Source organism: Ostrinia furnacalis, unplaced genomic scaffold, assembly GCF_004193835.3.
Source record: "Ostrinia furnacalis isolate ACB-3 unplaced genomic scaffold, ASM419383v2 OfSCF2378, whole genome shotgun sequence".
Classification (NCBI taxonomy): Eukaryota; Metazoa; Arthropoda; class Insecta; order Lepidoptera; family Crambidae; genus Ostrinia; species Ostrinia furnacalis.
Window position 1 is genome coordinate 592,986 of NW_021132617.1, and position 14,663 is coordinate 607,648.

At 37.7% G+C, this 14,663-nt stretch overlaps 2 protein-coding genes across 3 annotated transcripts; one reads left to right on the forward strand and one right to left on the reverse strand.

Annotated features, from left to right (window-relative positions):
* Positions 1–1,474: 1,474 nt before the first annotated feature.
* On the forward strand, positions 1,475–10,991 carry LOC114355261 (DNA-binding protein Ikaros). 2 transcript variants are annotated; one of them, XM_028308001.1, is made up of 7 exons: positions 1,475–1,800; positions 2,026–2,144; positions 3,179–3,690; positions 3,919–4,229; positions 4,495–4,622; positions 5,937–6,104; positions 7,354–7,593. In XM_028308001.1, the coding sequence occupies exons 2-7, from the start codon at positions 2,070–2,072 to the stop codon at positions 7,591–7,593; spliced, it is 1,434 nt and encodes a 477-aa protein (XP_028163802.1). In that variant the 5' UTR covers positions 1,475–1,800; positions 2,026–2,069. The 2 variants fall into 2 exon arrangements, with proteins under 2 accessions (XP_028163802.1, XP_028163801.1); XM_028308000.1 differs by having other exon boundaries at positions 1,521–1,744; positions 7,354–10,991.
* On the reverse strand, positions 10,642–14,441 carry LOC114355266 (transcription factor IIIA). The gene is made up of 7 exons (XM_028308015.1): positions 14,224–14,441; positions 13,972–14,084; positions 13,454–13,624; positions 13,104–13,255; positions 12,900–13,017; positions 12,403–12,502; positions 10,642–12,118 (listed from the first exon to the last, which is right to left on the reverse strand). Exons 1-7 carry the CDS (start codon positions 14,332–14,334, stop codon positions 11,930–11,932), a joined length of 954 nt encoding a protein of 317 aa, XP_028163816.1. The 5' UTR covers positions 14,335–14,441; the 3' UTR covers positions 10,642–11,929.
* Between the last annotated feature and the right edge of the window lie 222 nt (positions 14,442–14,663).

The following is a 14,663-nucleotide window of genomic DNA, read 5'->3' on the forward strand; positions in this document are numbered from 1 at the left end:
AACAAAGGTGTCACTCAAAGATAACATAACTATGGAGACTGTGGTAGACAGACACAGTCGTGTCATGGTGACAGACAAGTGAGTGAGTGCTTTGTGTCTCACTTGCAGACATAATTTATCAAGAGCGAGGTAAGCTAGCGCGAGCGTATCGGGTTCGGGATACTGCATTTGCTCGAAAGACACAAACGCGAAAATCCATTTGCGCGCATGGACACTTGTGTGAAAAGACACGAGCTGCACGAGCGCGAGACACTAGCGCAAAAGACATTAGACATTTGCATGCATAGACAAGACAAGAGCGCGAATCAGCGCGAATGGACGTTTGCGCGAAAAGACCTGCCCCCCTAGACAAAACGCACTTTTTGATCGAATCGAAAATCGAATCCGTCAAATTCCATACAAAAAAGGGGCTTTTCGACCACTTTTCGACTGGTTTGCGATTATAATGGCACTTTGTCTAGACCCAATGAGCACGATAGACATTGGCGCGAAAACAGTTTTCTTGAGTATTTGTCTTCTCAGTCTGTAGCATTATTAGCTCCTGAATAACTGAAGCGATCTTGATTTTCTTTTCTCACTTTTATCTCGAAAACGGTACATTCTAGCACAAAAATGACATCAAATTCGCTCCCCTCTTAATCCCCACCTCCTACTCAAAGACTAATTTTTATGCTTCCATTCGTACCTTCTGGAACAGGCTAACTCAAAAACTACATGAAAACAAAAAATCAAATTTTTCGCATTTTTTTAGATTTTTCCATACCAAAAAGTTTTCGTGCTTATGTCTTTCACGCCAGTGTCTTTCGCGTAAACATCCATTCGCGCTCACGTCTTTTCGCGCAAGTGTCCCTGCGCGCAAACGTCTTTCGCGCTTGAGTCCATTCGCGCAAGTGTCCATGCGCGCAAAAGGCTTATCGGCCTTTTCGCGCTTGTGTCTTTAGTGAAAAAATAAGGTGCTCGGACTTTTCATGGAAAAGTCCGTTGTTCCGTCTTTGTTTGCGCGTGATCTTTACCGCGATCAGCTGGAAGGAGAACGGAGTGTTACTCGAGTGTAAACTAGAGCTGAAACGCGAATGAATTGGAAACATTACAAATTAGCGCAATATCGGGGCGCAGGGGCCTGTGCCTTTTCGAAATTACAACTGTCACGTTCTGCCACTTGTCTAGGCCGGAATATTCCCAAGAATTTTTCCGTTCATGGCGCAAAGAACAAAAGGTGAATCGATCTCACTTCCAAAATGATTTGGGAATTCCTAATTTACTAAAATAAGAAGAAAATCCTTTGAATAGTCGTGAATAGCAGTAAACAGCTGATACAACACTGCGTTATAGTCATTTTATTGTTTTTGGTCACGTATCCGAACACTTCCTGAGATAGATTTATGATTTTCCAGCAAGTGTGACAGAGATGAAAAATGTAAGTAATGTGACGAATTTGCAGTTGTGTGTTGCTAGGAAAAAAATATTATCTAGAAAAAAATCTTCACAGGTGTGTGGTTTTTATCAAAATGGGTTTGGTCAAAAGTTCATAATTTTTGTAAAATCGATTATTTAGTTCTATTACCATGTGATTCTACAATTAAAACCTCAAACAAGACAAACGGAACCCGGTATTCTTAATTTTGTGCATTTACAGTTAGACGCGTAACACGTATTTTGTGCATCGAGTTTAGCATTGAATTAGGCCACATAGCGATCTCTCCCTAAAATACCGCTGTTCTGGCTGTCGACGTATCAAGCTAACGTGAGTTTGTAATTTATTTGTGTTTTTCATAAAACGTAGTGTATGATTTGTGCGAGGTAGGTTAAGCATCTGTTATTTATAGATAACGATTAAAAATAGTGTATCGCAAGTCGATAATTTGTATGTTTTCGTAAATGGGTCAACTCGCCATTCCGCAGAGTACCTAATAGTTAAGTGATTATTACATGGCTGATGGACATGTATATCCTCTGTATACGTTACATTTAGGTTGAGTTGTAGTATCGTTTTATGTATTAGTGTTTTGTTTTCGTGTTATTTAGAGGCGGGAGAGTGATGATCAGAAAGAGCGCGACCTGGTAATGTGATGTCATCAAAAGGGGAAACAGAGGCCGACTCTGGCACCGTGTCGCCAAATCTGCCAGTAGTCAAAAATGAACCGGTAAATATTATCAAAGATTGCTTATTTTTATTTGATTTAATCCTGCATACCAATACACTTTTGACCTTACTGCAGAAAAGAGATGTTATTAGAGGCATAGGCTTACCTAATTCATTTTTGTATTCATTTGTGTAATCAGATTATAATTCAATGTACAAAACATCATGTTACAAAGTATAAAAATGACTTAGTGGTGTTAGTGTTGACAAAATACTAATACTGTAGTTAGTGAATATTAAAACTAATTACCTATTTCACAGTTATATTAGATAAGTTATAGTTTGCTAGCAATGTAATAATAATTTAAAAGTCCAAAATTTATATTTTTGCGAACCAACTAATTGCATAAAGTTATTGATGTTTTTCATAATTTGTAACCTACTTCATATTTTGATCAGTATAATGTTTGTTATTAATAAACATTTTATTATCTGAGTAATCTTTTTATGCATAACAAGTTGGTATGAGCTCATTAATTAAAGTTCCACGATTATTGCTAAATCAATTAGCTATCAACATTTGAATGACAATTTAATAATATTAGTGATTATTATTTTCTAATGGCTTTTCAAAGTCACTTGTTACGAACTAGAATAACAGAATTTCATAAATTGTTGCTTGAATAATCATAATTTCATATTACCTAATTGCCTGTTGTTTGTGCAGTTGCATTAAAAATAATGTAATAATTATTATTACTCAATATTTTTTTTACACATACTCAGGGTTATTATTAAGATCAGTGGTTCTTAACCGGTGGTCGGCGGACCACTGGTGTCCCTGGAGGCATTCCAAGTGGTCCATGAAGTGCACTTGCACACCTTGGTCAAAACCAATTTTAACTGATTATTGCAGTCAAACTGGTTTTGACCGATTGAGGTGGTCCCTGACTAGACAGAAATTTGGTAAAATGGTCCCTCATGAGTTAAAGGTTAAGAACCACTGATTAAGATGTTATTTTGAATTGTATACTTGAAAACTGTTCTTCAAAATGAGTAGGTTGAATGAGATAACCAGGAACACCTTAATTTCAGGCGACAACAGCTAGCGGTAAAGAAACTCCGAAGAGGGGTGGTACATTGTTAAAATGTACCACATGCAATAGTTTTAGTACATTAAGTAGTCGTGCCTTAACCACACACATGGCTCAGTGTTCGCCGGACAATAACAATGTGGCGGGCGCACAGAACGCCGACGCGCGGCCACACAGAAAGCTGTTCGAATGCGACGTGTGCAACATGAAGTTCTCAAACGGCGCGAACATGCGTCGCCACAAAATGCGACACACCGGCGTCAAGCCTTACGAATGCAGGGTCTGTCAGAAGAGGTTCTTCAGGAAAGACCACCTAGCAGAACATTTCACAACACACACCAAGAGCTTGCCTTACCATTGCCCGATATGCAATCGGGGTTTCCAACGCCAGATCGCAATGCGAGCACACTTTCAAAACGAACACGTCGGACAACACGATCTCGTCAAAACTTGCCCCCTCTGCAGCTACCGCGCTCCTACCATGAAAAGCCTCAGAGTTCATTTCTTCAACAGGTGAGATCTGTTCAAGATCCGTTTAAGAATTTTAAAGTTAATGCTGTTTTAAATATGTACTTGAGCTAATTGCATATTCATTTGAAAACAGACAGTCAATTTGGAGGTCAAACATAGTTTCCTAATAAGAATAATTCGCTTTTAAAACTGAGATAACAGTCTGCAATGCTAAAATAAATTGAAATGAACATTCTGTAGTGATAACCGAGCTGTTTTTCGATTTTACAGACACGGTATAGATCTGGATAACCCAGGTCCCGGCAATAACTCTGTTTCCCTCTTGGCTGCTGGCATCGCGAATGCCGCATACGCCGATGGCACCATGGACCCTGCAGCGATGAACGCGCTGGGCGCTTTAAGCTCAGGGCTCTCAGTATCCGTAGCCGCCGCTTACTCCGACAGTGGCGACAGCAACGGGGCCCGATCCGTGGACAATGCGACGCCACCCATGCACTACTTAACGCCTCATGTTGAGATATCTATGGCCGATAACAATGAGACATTCTCACCTGGACAGTCCAACCACTTAAATAATTCGGGTGAGTGCTAATAAAAAAATTATAATAACATAAACACATCATTATCACTCCAACCTGATTCGAGAGCAGATATTGTCTTATCAAAATAGGATCGAGGAATTTGTTTAACCTTTAACNTCTTCCGATCGGTGCACAGATTGAGTGCGAACGTTTCCCGCATACCAAGAGATGGCGCTGTCAGTGTGCTACATCGCGGTGGCGTTTTCGTCTTTATGTATTCGTCATCTAAACAATATTTTAATGCAGTTGTCTTTTTTTCCTCCAGATTCTCGCATGAACGGTGAGGGCCCTAGCTCTCCGCAGTCGGGTGACAGCGCTATTGCCAGTAGCTCGCTCTCCGCCGGACTTCCGACCAACATAACTCCGTCCATCACACTTATACCAATAAAACAGGTAAGTTCTTCTTTTTATCTTTTTCTTTAAAATCATTTTCTTATAACTAAAAGGGAGCAAGAGATGGGACATAAATCTATGAACCCTTAATTTGATATTGTGATCATGTGATATTAAACATACAAAATGTAATTTTTGGAATATCTCATATTGGAAATACCTACAGATTTCTTATGTAGTTTGGGACTAAAAATACAGATAGGCGCAAAAAAAAATTGGAAATACCCTTATAAATACATCGACTGTCTTATCAGTGTTTACGTTTAATGAGAAGTCTACTTATTTATCTATAGGCACTTAAATTTTATTTAAAAACAATGAGATACATAAATACTAATTAAATACAATTCAAGTACCTACACCATGTGGCTATGGAGAGGCCACATCTTTCGCAAAACAAACAAACCATTGGGAAAGAAAGACAACCACAAACTGAAAGAAACAGAGTGGGTAGGCGGTAGGCCTCCCACTCAGTGGACCGATGCGTGACCTAGTTAGGAATGTATTAAGCCACATATTAGGCCCAGAGCCGCTCGCTGTGGCGTTCTATAGCACTTCTGACAAAAAAGCGAAAATTGCCGATCAATTTTCTTGCTCAATAAACAAAAAATAATAATCTTAAATTTATCGGCACTGAGACAATAGACGTGTTGACACCACCAATCAACTAGATGCAGACAGCTCAGAGCAGCTCGCTGTGGCGAAACAAGTGGGCTTACCACAATAGTCGAGCGGCGGTGGGATTCAAACCCGCGTTCCTCTGATCTCGAGTCGACCAGTGGCCTTTCGACAGTCAAGATGTCGCTGACGTTCAGAAGTCGTCCCATTGAAAAACAGTTCTAAATCCGTATTCACAAGGGTAATTTTGATAGAACGATTACTCGATAGGATCGCAACTCAGTGTTTTGTCGTCGTTGAAGTTTTGTTACGTGCCCGACAGTCCGACCCTTTCACCGTTTGGCTATCTTTTTATTTACTTATTTATTTATCTTTATAAGGGCTGATTTTTCAAACGTCAGATATCTTTTATCTGAAGAATAAACTTGTCATTTTGACATATTTCCCATACTGAAACTGTCAATGTGTCAATTTATTCTTCAGTTAAAAGTTATCTGACGATTGAAAAATCAGCCCTTAAAGAAACATACAGCCTTGTTTGACACATGCAGCTTAAAATTAAGTGGGTTATACATTGGCCTTTAAAGTTTCTAAAGCTAGGTTGTACAGTCAAAGTTGAAAAGGAGACAGATGTGTAGCATAATTTATGCATGTGGTATCGTGGCTTCTTTTTAAATTTTTCGGCTACGTTTCCAGGAGCCGAACGCCCAAGAGGAGTCGGGCACTGGCGGCGGCGACGGCGAGGCCAACGGCGACAAGCGCGGCGTGTCGTCGTCGCTCATCAAGGTGTCGCCGCTCAAGAGCCTGCTGCGCGAGGACCTGCGCCGACGCATCTCAGCCAGGGGGCGCGCGCGCGGATCCAACGTGAGTTTATTTAAACTATATTTTATTATCCTTTTTAATTTGATAGGAATTTGACCACGACCTTTCGCTTGCTGAGCTACTGTTAAAACCGCTGAACTAAACTGTGCTACGGAGTCATTGGGTAAATCTATCGATATTTTCAAGTGTGACTAGCGTCTTGTTTTAATTTTTTTTTTCAATTATGTACAGTTAGCCCCAGAACAGACGGTGAAACGCTACTGCAACGAAACTGCAAGTTTCTGATGATTCTTATGAATGAGACTGAAACTGAAAGTTTCAAACTGGTCGCGTCGTGTGTGGTCTCTCAACAGACGCAATGGCAGAAACTTAGATGCAACTCAAAAGTAACTAGCAGTTGCAGTTTCGTTGCAGTTGCGTTTCACCGTCTGTTCTGGGCTTAGTGTCAATAGTTTGTGACAAACAAAGTAGCCAAAAAGTTCGTAACATGTGTTTGTCAATTGGAATAAGGGTTGCCGACTTTGTAGCCACTTGGGTGTCACTGTCACGAACTATTTGACGCTGACTGTACTATCCAGTTTATACATTTCGCACATGTTAGCGCTACTGGTGACTTTACACCATCGTCTTAATCAATGGTGAAGTTTTGTCCTTACTCTAGTCTAGTATGAAACGAACTTTCGATGGGTTTAGTCCATGTTGTCGTAATGCTGGTGTATTAAGTAAGTAAATTAAGGACATCTACAGCCCAAGCTGTCTTTTGGGACGTTTTATGAGAGTTTGTCAGAGTAAGTTAGGAAAGTCACCCGGAGGGCAGACTCAGAGCTTGAGCAGGTAATTAGTGTTGTGATCGGCGCTCGAGCAGATGTTGAGATGGTTAACCCACCACCAGTCACCACCCATGGTTTTTCCTGCCTCACGGCGTACGAACCGAATCTTGGGAGAGCGCGCGGGTACTTGCTCTGGACTCTTTTCCCCGGGCGCTTTGCTTGACTCCCTAAACTCCCTCGCACACTCACTGCGGGTGCCCGTCGCACAGTCGCGACAGCAACATAATTACGCGCGAGCGATAGGGATGGGTAGCTTGGGGTCATTGGACGGGATTCTACGTGCTCACGGACCAGGCTTTACAAATTTATCTGATCCATGTCCCTTCTCATAGTCAATTCTCCCCCTTCTGGGGCTTGACACAAATACGGTACTTCGCGTCGGGCTGCTATCGTCGATAAATGTCATCACTTCTTCTCATAACTTCGCCTGATTGAGAGGGTTGTTGTGATTGGTTGCGCAGGCGTCCCGCGCGTCTCCGTCGGAGGGCGGCGTGACGACGTCGACGATGGGCGAGGCGGCGCTGCCGGCCGGGCCGCTGGTGTGCGCCTTCTGCGCCATCACGTTCCCCGACTCCACCCTCTACTTCCTGCACAAGGGCTGCCACTGCGACTCCAACCCGTGGAAGTGCAACATCTGCGGCGAGCAGTGCTGCAACGTTTACGAGTTCAACTCCCACCTGCTGAGCAAGAGCCACCAATGACTGTTCGCGGGGGGGCCGCTGGACCGCTGACCCGCGCCGAGCGAGCCGCTTTCTCTCCGCTCCCGCCCGCCCCCCTCCGCCCTCCCCCTCGGCTGACCCTCGGCCGACCCTCGGCCGCGGCGGGCCGAAGTGCTTCGAACGCTGACCCCCCGAAGCTGTTTCGTTTAAAGTGCAAATTACGTCGAGGTATATTTTAGAGGTTATTCTTAATAGTTAAATGAGCGAGGATATTTGTACGGATATTTTAGTACTTAATAAATTAATACGAGCCGAGATAATTTCGAATTTTCGAATTGTCTCGCGATTGGTTTTAGTTGATCGATACGAATTATCGGCGCGTCCGTTGGGCGTGCGGCTCGCACGCATCGCAGCGGTGCGATTTGTATTTAAAAAAAGCTGAAGACTTGCTAACTCGGAAATTAAAATACATTCCAATTGAGACGTATGCATTTTGCTAATGTAAGAATTAATTATGTCTTTGGAGGGGAAGAAGTGACTACATACTTTAAATTACCCATTACGGTTAGATTTTATTTATTATTTCATTTTACAGTACTAAACTGTATATTACCGTGATTGAAAAAAAAACTAAATTTTAGAATATTTTTGGTGCGATAGTGAATTTTACAAATGTTTAGATTGTACAAATTAATATATTTTTACATTTCGCTGTTGACAAGATGTTATTGAAAGGCATAGCCTATATTTCCGTGATTGTTTAATTATTGTGATTGTGTACAGACAGGAATTTAAAATTCTACATTCCGTTTTTTTTATTTATATTTTCTTTTTGCATGTGATGCAAGTCCACGACTAATACTTAATGTACAATATAAATTTATTTTTTGTTATACTTAATCACTTTATTTCTAAAATATGCATTGTTTTTATTACGTTATTTAATTTCACGATGTACTTAATACGTTTTGTTATCGATTTTGGTGGATGATATTGGGCTCTTTCTGTTCGAAGATGAGTTTTGTAGTAGTTTACTTTGGTGAAAGGATTGCCTGACGAAGGTATACTTGCTCAATATAGCTCAAGTATGGGAGGAGTTAGTCGCGCACAAAGCATAATAGTACCGGGACCCATACTGCGCAAGTTCTCTTCTGCAGAAAGACGCGAGTGCTGACCGTGGTGCCTGTACGACTGTACACGACTATTGTTTATTGCATAATGTTGCAGCACAGACGATGTCTGGGGCTTATCGAGTGGTGGAACTAATTAGATCTCTTAACGTTACTCGCGCCAGATTACTGAAATGACACTCCACGTTCAGGCATTGTTACCGCGACATAACGTCAAATCGACCGTTGTGTACTGTGTTTTATTGTCTGAGATGCAGTCGCAATACTCCTTGATTACATTTTCACTGGTGTCAGGTAAAACGAAGCCTTTATTTACGGTTTCATTTTAGTAGTCTGCCGTTAACAATCTATAAAAGGGTTAATGTATGAAATTGACGATTTTTTTTTCAATATTCATTAGTATACAAACAATTTCTTTGTCTATGTCTATTATTCTTTTGTTATTTTAAACTTTATGTTAGGAACTAATTTTCATTTATTTTTTTCACTAAAAGAAATAAATCTACAAACACAGCTCGTCATAAGTGGCGTCCGTTTCCGTACCTTTGTGTATCCTATAGTTGAAAGTCTCAATTTATCCACAAACTTTACTGAGACTTGTGTTCCTGAAAAAATGTTTGTTATGGGACAATAGATATTCGTTAAATTCTCCATACAAAACGGCAATTTCATACTTCAACACTTAATATTACTTACTCTCATTTTACACTATGTAAAAAGAAGTGCTCAACCGAATGGTGAACGATTTTTATCTATACATACTTATTAATTGATGTACAAAAATCATATCATAACATGGAAGTATAATGCATTTACAGAATACTACTGTAATGCGTTAGTCCACTGACCTAATATAAAATTAGAAATTAGGCTTATTTAATATTAATTATTATAGTCACTTACTACATTCCTTGTACCTATTGAATTGGTTAATCCGTTCCATTTTCTTTTAACGTAGATAACCTGAGATTTACATTCCTTTAGGTGTTAAGTACTTAATATCGGTTGTGGTCTTGCCTGTTAAGTTTACGAGGACGACGTAGATGGAACTGAATTTGTTTACCAACGAAGTTTTGTTTTGTTTTGTTGTTACGACGGTACTAGAGTTAGCGGGCGGCGGCGCGTACGTGGCCCTAGTGAGTTACCTGAAACATGCAACACGTATTTATTAAAGAGATTCTTATATATTGTGCTGTTTCGTTGTTGGTTATGTATAACTCTGATATTTATTTATACATATTAATTTCTACCGCAGCCGCCGCAATGTAACTAAGATAAGTTATGTTAAGAGCTATTAATATAATTAATTGGTAACCCCATTGGGCGCCTTTACTTAATCCGTCCATATCTAATGATAAATTGCCTTTAATATTTAATAGAGTAATATATTTTATAGATTTTAGATATAATTATTAAGATCAGATCTAAGTATAAAAATGTTTACAGATTGCAGAGGTTTAAAGATTATTTATTTATCTTATATAAATCGTAGTCTGTATTATAAGTTGATCAAGTGAGCAAACGGCGAGTGAGCCTAATGTTCAATAACAATTTAAGTATATTTACATAATTATTATTGTCTTGCTTGATTCGTTTGTAATACAGAGAAAATATTGTTGATTGTTGCAATTCAAAGTAAATAGATATTTTTTGTGTGGTTAAATATAACTTGAAAAACTTAAGTATTTGAATGTTGTTTTAGTGCAGTGTTAAAATTATGTTGTCAAAGTATAGGAAAAAAAACAGTATTCAAATTATATCCCTCGTAGGATTTCTTTCTATATTGTATTCCATTTCCATTGTTGTCAATAAATTATCTATTTTATATAAAATGTATTATCAATTTGAAATTGATAAGTTATCCTCAGATGCATCCACTAGTGTTGAAACGAATGTGTTAGTGTAGCAATCCTCACCTTAATACCAAATCACAGCTTACCAACATTTTAATTTCGTTATAAGTTGTTATGTATGTAATATTATGTAAGATAGATAAATTAACATGGTTGAAAGCAATTATTTGTATAAGCGGGTTGAGTGTCGTTGATATTTTACTGTTACATTTATTATGTTAAATCATTATTAAACAAATAATATCATTTTACTAATTTTTAAAGAGATACTATTTACGCAGAACCAGTTTGGAATAAATTGAGTGATAGTGATTTATTATATCAATTTTAGCAGATTGTGCCTTAGATGAATGTTACATATAAAGAAATTGTGATGTATTCATGTTTTTGGAAATTATGTCTCATATTTTAGATGTGTCCAATTGAATATTGTCACATATAAATTATATCAATAAATTATACACAAAATTAGAAAATATTAGAATACATTTATGTATAGAAGAATGTTTGGAATATTGTCTGTTCAGCTTGTATTTAGGAGTTTATTTGCAGTTGAAAATGTATCGTCTCGGACGGTCTATACTTATAAAGGAATGGTACTTATTACCGAGTATGTAGTTTATTTATTTACTTTATAATAATTTGGTAAAGGGTCTAATAAAATATTAATAAACTATGAGATGTAACATTTCCGACTTATAATTTCGTTCTTCCCTCCCTTAGTCTTAAGATCCAACCAAAATATTAGTTGTTGTATGGATCGTTTCATCCACAAAGACGCGCCCCACCAATTTTTGATCGAGGGGAGCGCGGGGTGCGGGGAGTTTTTGGTACAAGCAATCCGAGCAATATTGTAGTGTGCGCGTGCACTCATTGATAATAAAATTTGGCGTGTACCGATACGATAACACTCAAATATTCCGCGGAATAATGGTGGGGCGCGTCTTCGTGGATGAAACGATCTATAGCAGAAAGTGACTCAAGGTCTAGGTCGGTACGCAATGAGGCTATCGTTTTTATACTTGACTCTTGGCAGCACTGGCGATTGACATGACCATACTCAACAGTGGCGCCATTCAGAGCAAATCGGCAAATGCGATAGTCCTCCTACCGCTTGAGCGCTCACCAGTTGTGCCACTAGCTTGTGATAGTGACCTTCCTCAATCTACATTGGCGCCAAAACCTTAGCTAAAACAGACTAAAACTATAGTTACTTGTAATACAGGCAGATAAACAAGTTTTAAATTTAATTAGATTTTTTTATTGAAAAAAACCAACAACTGAATAAGTCTTACAGTAAAGACAACACTTCTCAACCTTGAGATCATTATTTTGACTCATTCTAAAACATACAAAAATAGTAGCAGTTTAATAAATTATTTTTTTTGATTTTAACTAGTTGACAGTTACATCAGTTGCGATGTTTACACCACTTTCACAAATATTAATGCCAGCTAGTTTCATAGCAGTACACCCTTTTACACTGCCTAAATCTTTCCTCTTTTTGCGCTCAATAGATTTCTTCCCTTTTCTGCTTATTTCTTGGCACTGAACATGGGCCTTTATATGTTTGTCCAAAACAGCCTGCAAAGAAAAATTAAAGTAAGTTTAATTAATATTATTATCTATGTTGCTAGCTAGGCAAACCTGCTGAACTGATTATTAATCATTTATTATATTTCAAACAAGAAAGGGCAAAATTCAGCATAAGTAAATAATTATGAAACCTCAGCTAATATTTGTTGAGGTCTCATTGAGACTGATAAACATTATCTTTGCAAATATATTTTTTTGGTGTCAGGTTCATTTTCCCACAATTTAGGTAGGTACTTATAATAGATGGCTATTTTGTATTAAAAAAAATGTACCTTCGACGAGAGTTGAGCTTTGCATAAATAGCATTCAAATTTTATTTTAAAATGATTTGTCAGGATGTGGGCTTTCAGGTTGTTATTACTGGTATAGGATCTGCAACAGACAAAAAACTAAAATTGTGATAATAATATTATCTAAAAATTAAAAACAAGCAGTAATGAATGTAAAAATAGCTTTGGTTTCAAAGTTCATGTTGTTCTGAGCTAGATCAAACAGTTAATGGCAAGTTAAATAAATGTTGTTATGAGCAAAAACATTAATAAAATAGCAAGTTAAAGCATCATTTGCATCTCATAAACACTCCCAATGCAAATGGTAGATAACTGGTAATATTGCATTGCATAATATTGCAGGCGTTCAAGATTGGTGGCAAAGCCAGAATGTAACAATATTTTATGGTGTATATTACATATTTATGAATGTCTTATTATGCTGACATAATTTTTTAAAACAATGAAAAATTGCAATTTGGAATAAACTAATCTTTTACCTGTGACAATTTTCATATGAGCAAAAGTACACAACTTGCTTTACATCGTGTATTTTAATATGCCGCACTATATGACATCTCTTTTTAAAGCTCCTGTTACATTCATTACAAATGTACTCTGAAATTAAACAACATCATGTTTTGTATGTCATGTAACTAAATATTTTCTAAGTTACATGACATACACATAAATATTTCAATTACCTTTAGGATAATGTTCTGTTTTTAAGTGTTTCTGGTACTTGGACCAGACTTCAAATACCAGTTCACAGTGACTGCATCCATATTTTTTGTGATGTCTTAGATGCCTTTTCTTCTCATAATAAGTTACAAAATCTTTTGGGCAAAACTCACAACTAGAAAAAATATTTCATTAAATGATTAAACTTTGGTGGTTGGTTAACATGACTTCACTGCCATAATCAGGCTGAGTTGCACCACCTAACTTTAACAATAACTGGTGTTTTTATATGGAGTTTGACAGATTTTTGAAGTTAAAAGATGGTGCAACCCAGCCAAAATAAACATCTAAGGAGTGCAGGACAATTTCTTACCTAAAAGACTTTATACCAGTATGTTGATACAAATGGGCTTTCAATTGTGTTTTCCTTTTAAAAACTGCTCTGCAAAAATCACATGAATAAGATGTTCCAGATGTTTGGTGAATTTTTATGTGTCTTTTCAAATTCTGTCTGTTCACATAGCTTTTCATACAAGTTGGGCAACTGCAAAAGGTTTTTGAATAAAAGTTACATTACTTGACCAATAATATGATAAATTGAAATTGGAAAGTGCAGTGTAGGACGTCCGACCACGAAGGTAGCAGGAAGGTGCAGGCCGCCACGAACCGGCCATTGCGGAAATCATTGGGGGAGGCCTATGTCCAGCAGTGGATATCCTATGGCTGAAATGATGATGATGATGAAGATGAATATGATAAATAAACACTAAATCTATCTCATAAAACATGTTTTTAAACTGGTTCTCGAACAGGATTCTTCAAGACTATTAGACAACTTATGGAGTATATTGTTCCTAATATATTCTCATCCAGAACTATTTGTGTATGTACCTGTAGATTACATCATTTGCCACTTTTTTATGTACACTGTTAATATGTCTGATTAAGTGGCTTTTATTGGAATAAGATTTACCACATCCTTCTTCTTTACAAGCATAAGCTTTCTGAAACAATGAACAGAAAAAATATCAAACAATAAAACTTTATCATGTAAACTGCTGAAAAGTACGTAGCTTATTGTGTCATTTTTAGCTTATTTTATTATTTGGAAAGATGCTCAAACATTATTAACTAAATACTTACAACATTGGTGTGAGCTGAATACATATGGTCAGTTAATCTATATGGCCTAGTAAATGAAGCTGTACAACCATTGTGAGGACAGCTGTGGAGCTTTTTCTGTTTATCTTCCATGATCCTTAGTACTTATTTTAATAATTCATGTAAGTAATCCTATTGAAAAGTATTTTAAACTTCCCCCAACCGAATTACGAAGAGGTTAGATTATTTGACAGTTGTTGACATTGACACTTGCAAAATGTTTTTTTTAATTAGTTTTGGTTTTGGCCTAGAATTTTGTCCATTTGCCAGTCAATGTTGCCAATAACAAAATATAAAACTTTCTTTTTCTTTTCTTGACTTTCGCGGTTTATGTTTTATCAGTGGGGTCGTTTGGCCGAAAACAGCATTATTAGCACTAGTGAAGTCAATGACGAAAAAAATGACGTCCTTTTAGCGGTAAA

Excerpts from the sequence above, each read along its gene's own strand:
- LOC114355261 (XM_028308001.1), top strand. The coding sequence starts at position 2,070 with ATGTCATCAAAAGGGGAAACAGAGGCCGACTCTGGCACCGTGTCGCCA. Across the intron at positions 3,691-3,918 it reads AGAGTTCATTTCTTCAACAG|ACACGGTATAGATCTGGATA; the intron begins GTGAGATCTGTT and ends TCGATTTTACAG. Across the intron at positions 4,230-4,494 it reads CAACCACTTAAATAATTCGG|ATTCTCGCATGAACGGTGAG; the intron begins GTGAGTGCTAAT and ends TTTTTCCTCCAG.
- LOC114355266 (XM_028308015.1), bottom strand. The coding sequence starts at position 14,334 with ATGGAAGATAAACAGAAAAAGCTCCACAGCTGTCCTCACAATGGTTGT. Across the intron at positions 14,085-14,223 it reads ATTCAGCTCACACCAATGTT|AAAGCTTATGCTTGTAAAGA; the intron begins GTAAGTATTTAG and ends TCATTGTTTCAG. Across the intron at positions 13,625-13,971 it reads GCAAATGATGTAATCTACAG|TTGCCCAACTTGTATGAAAA; the intron begins GTACATACACAA and ends AACCTTTTGCAG.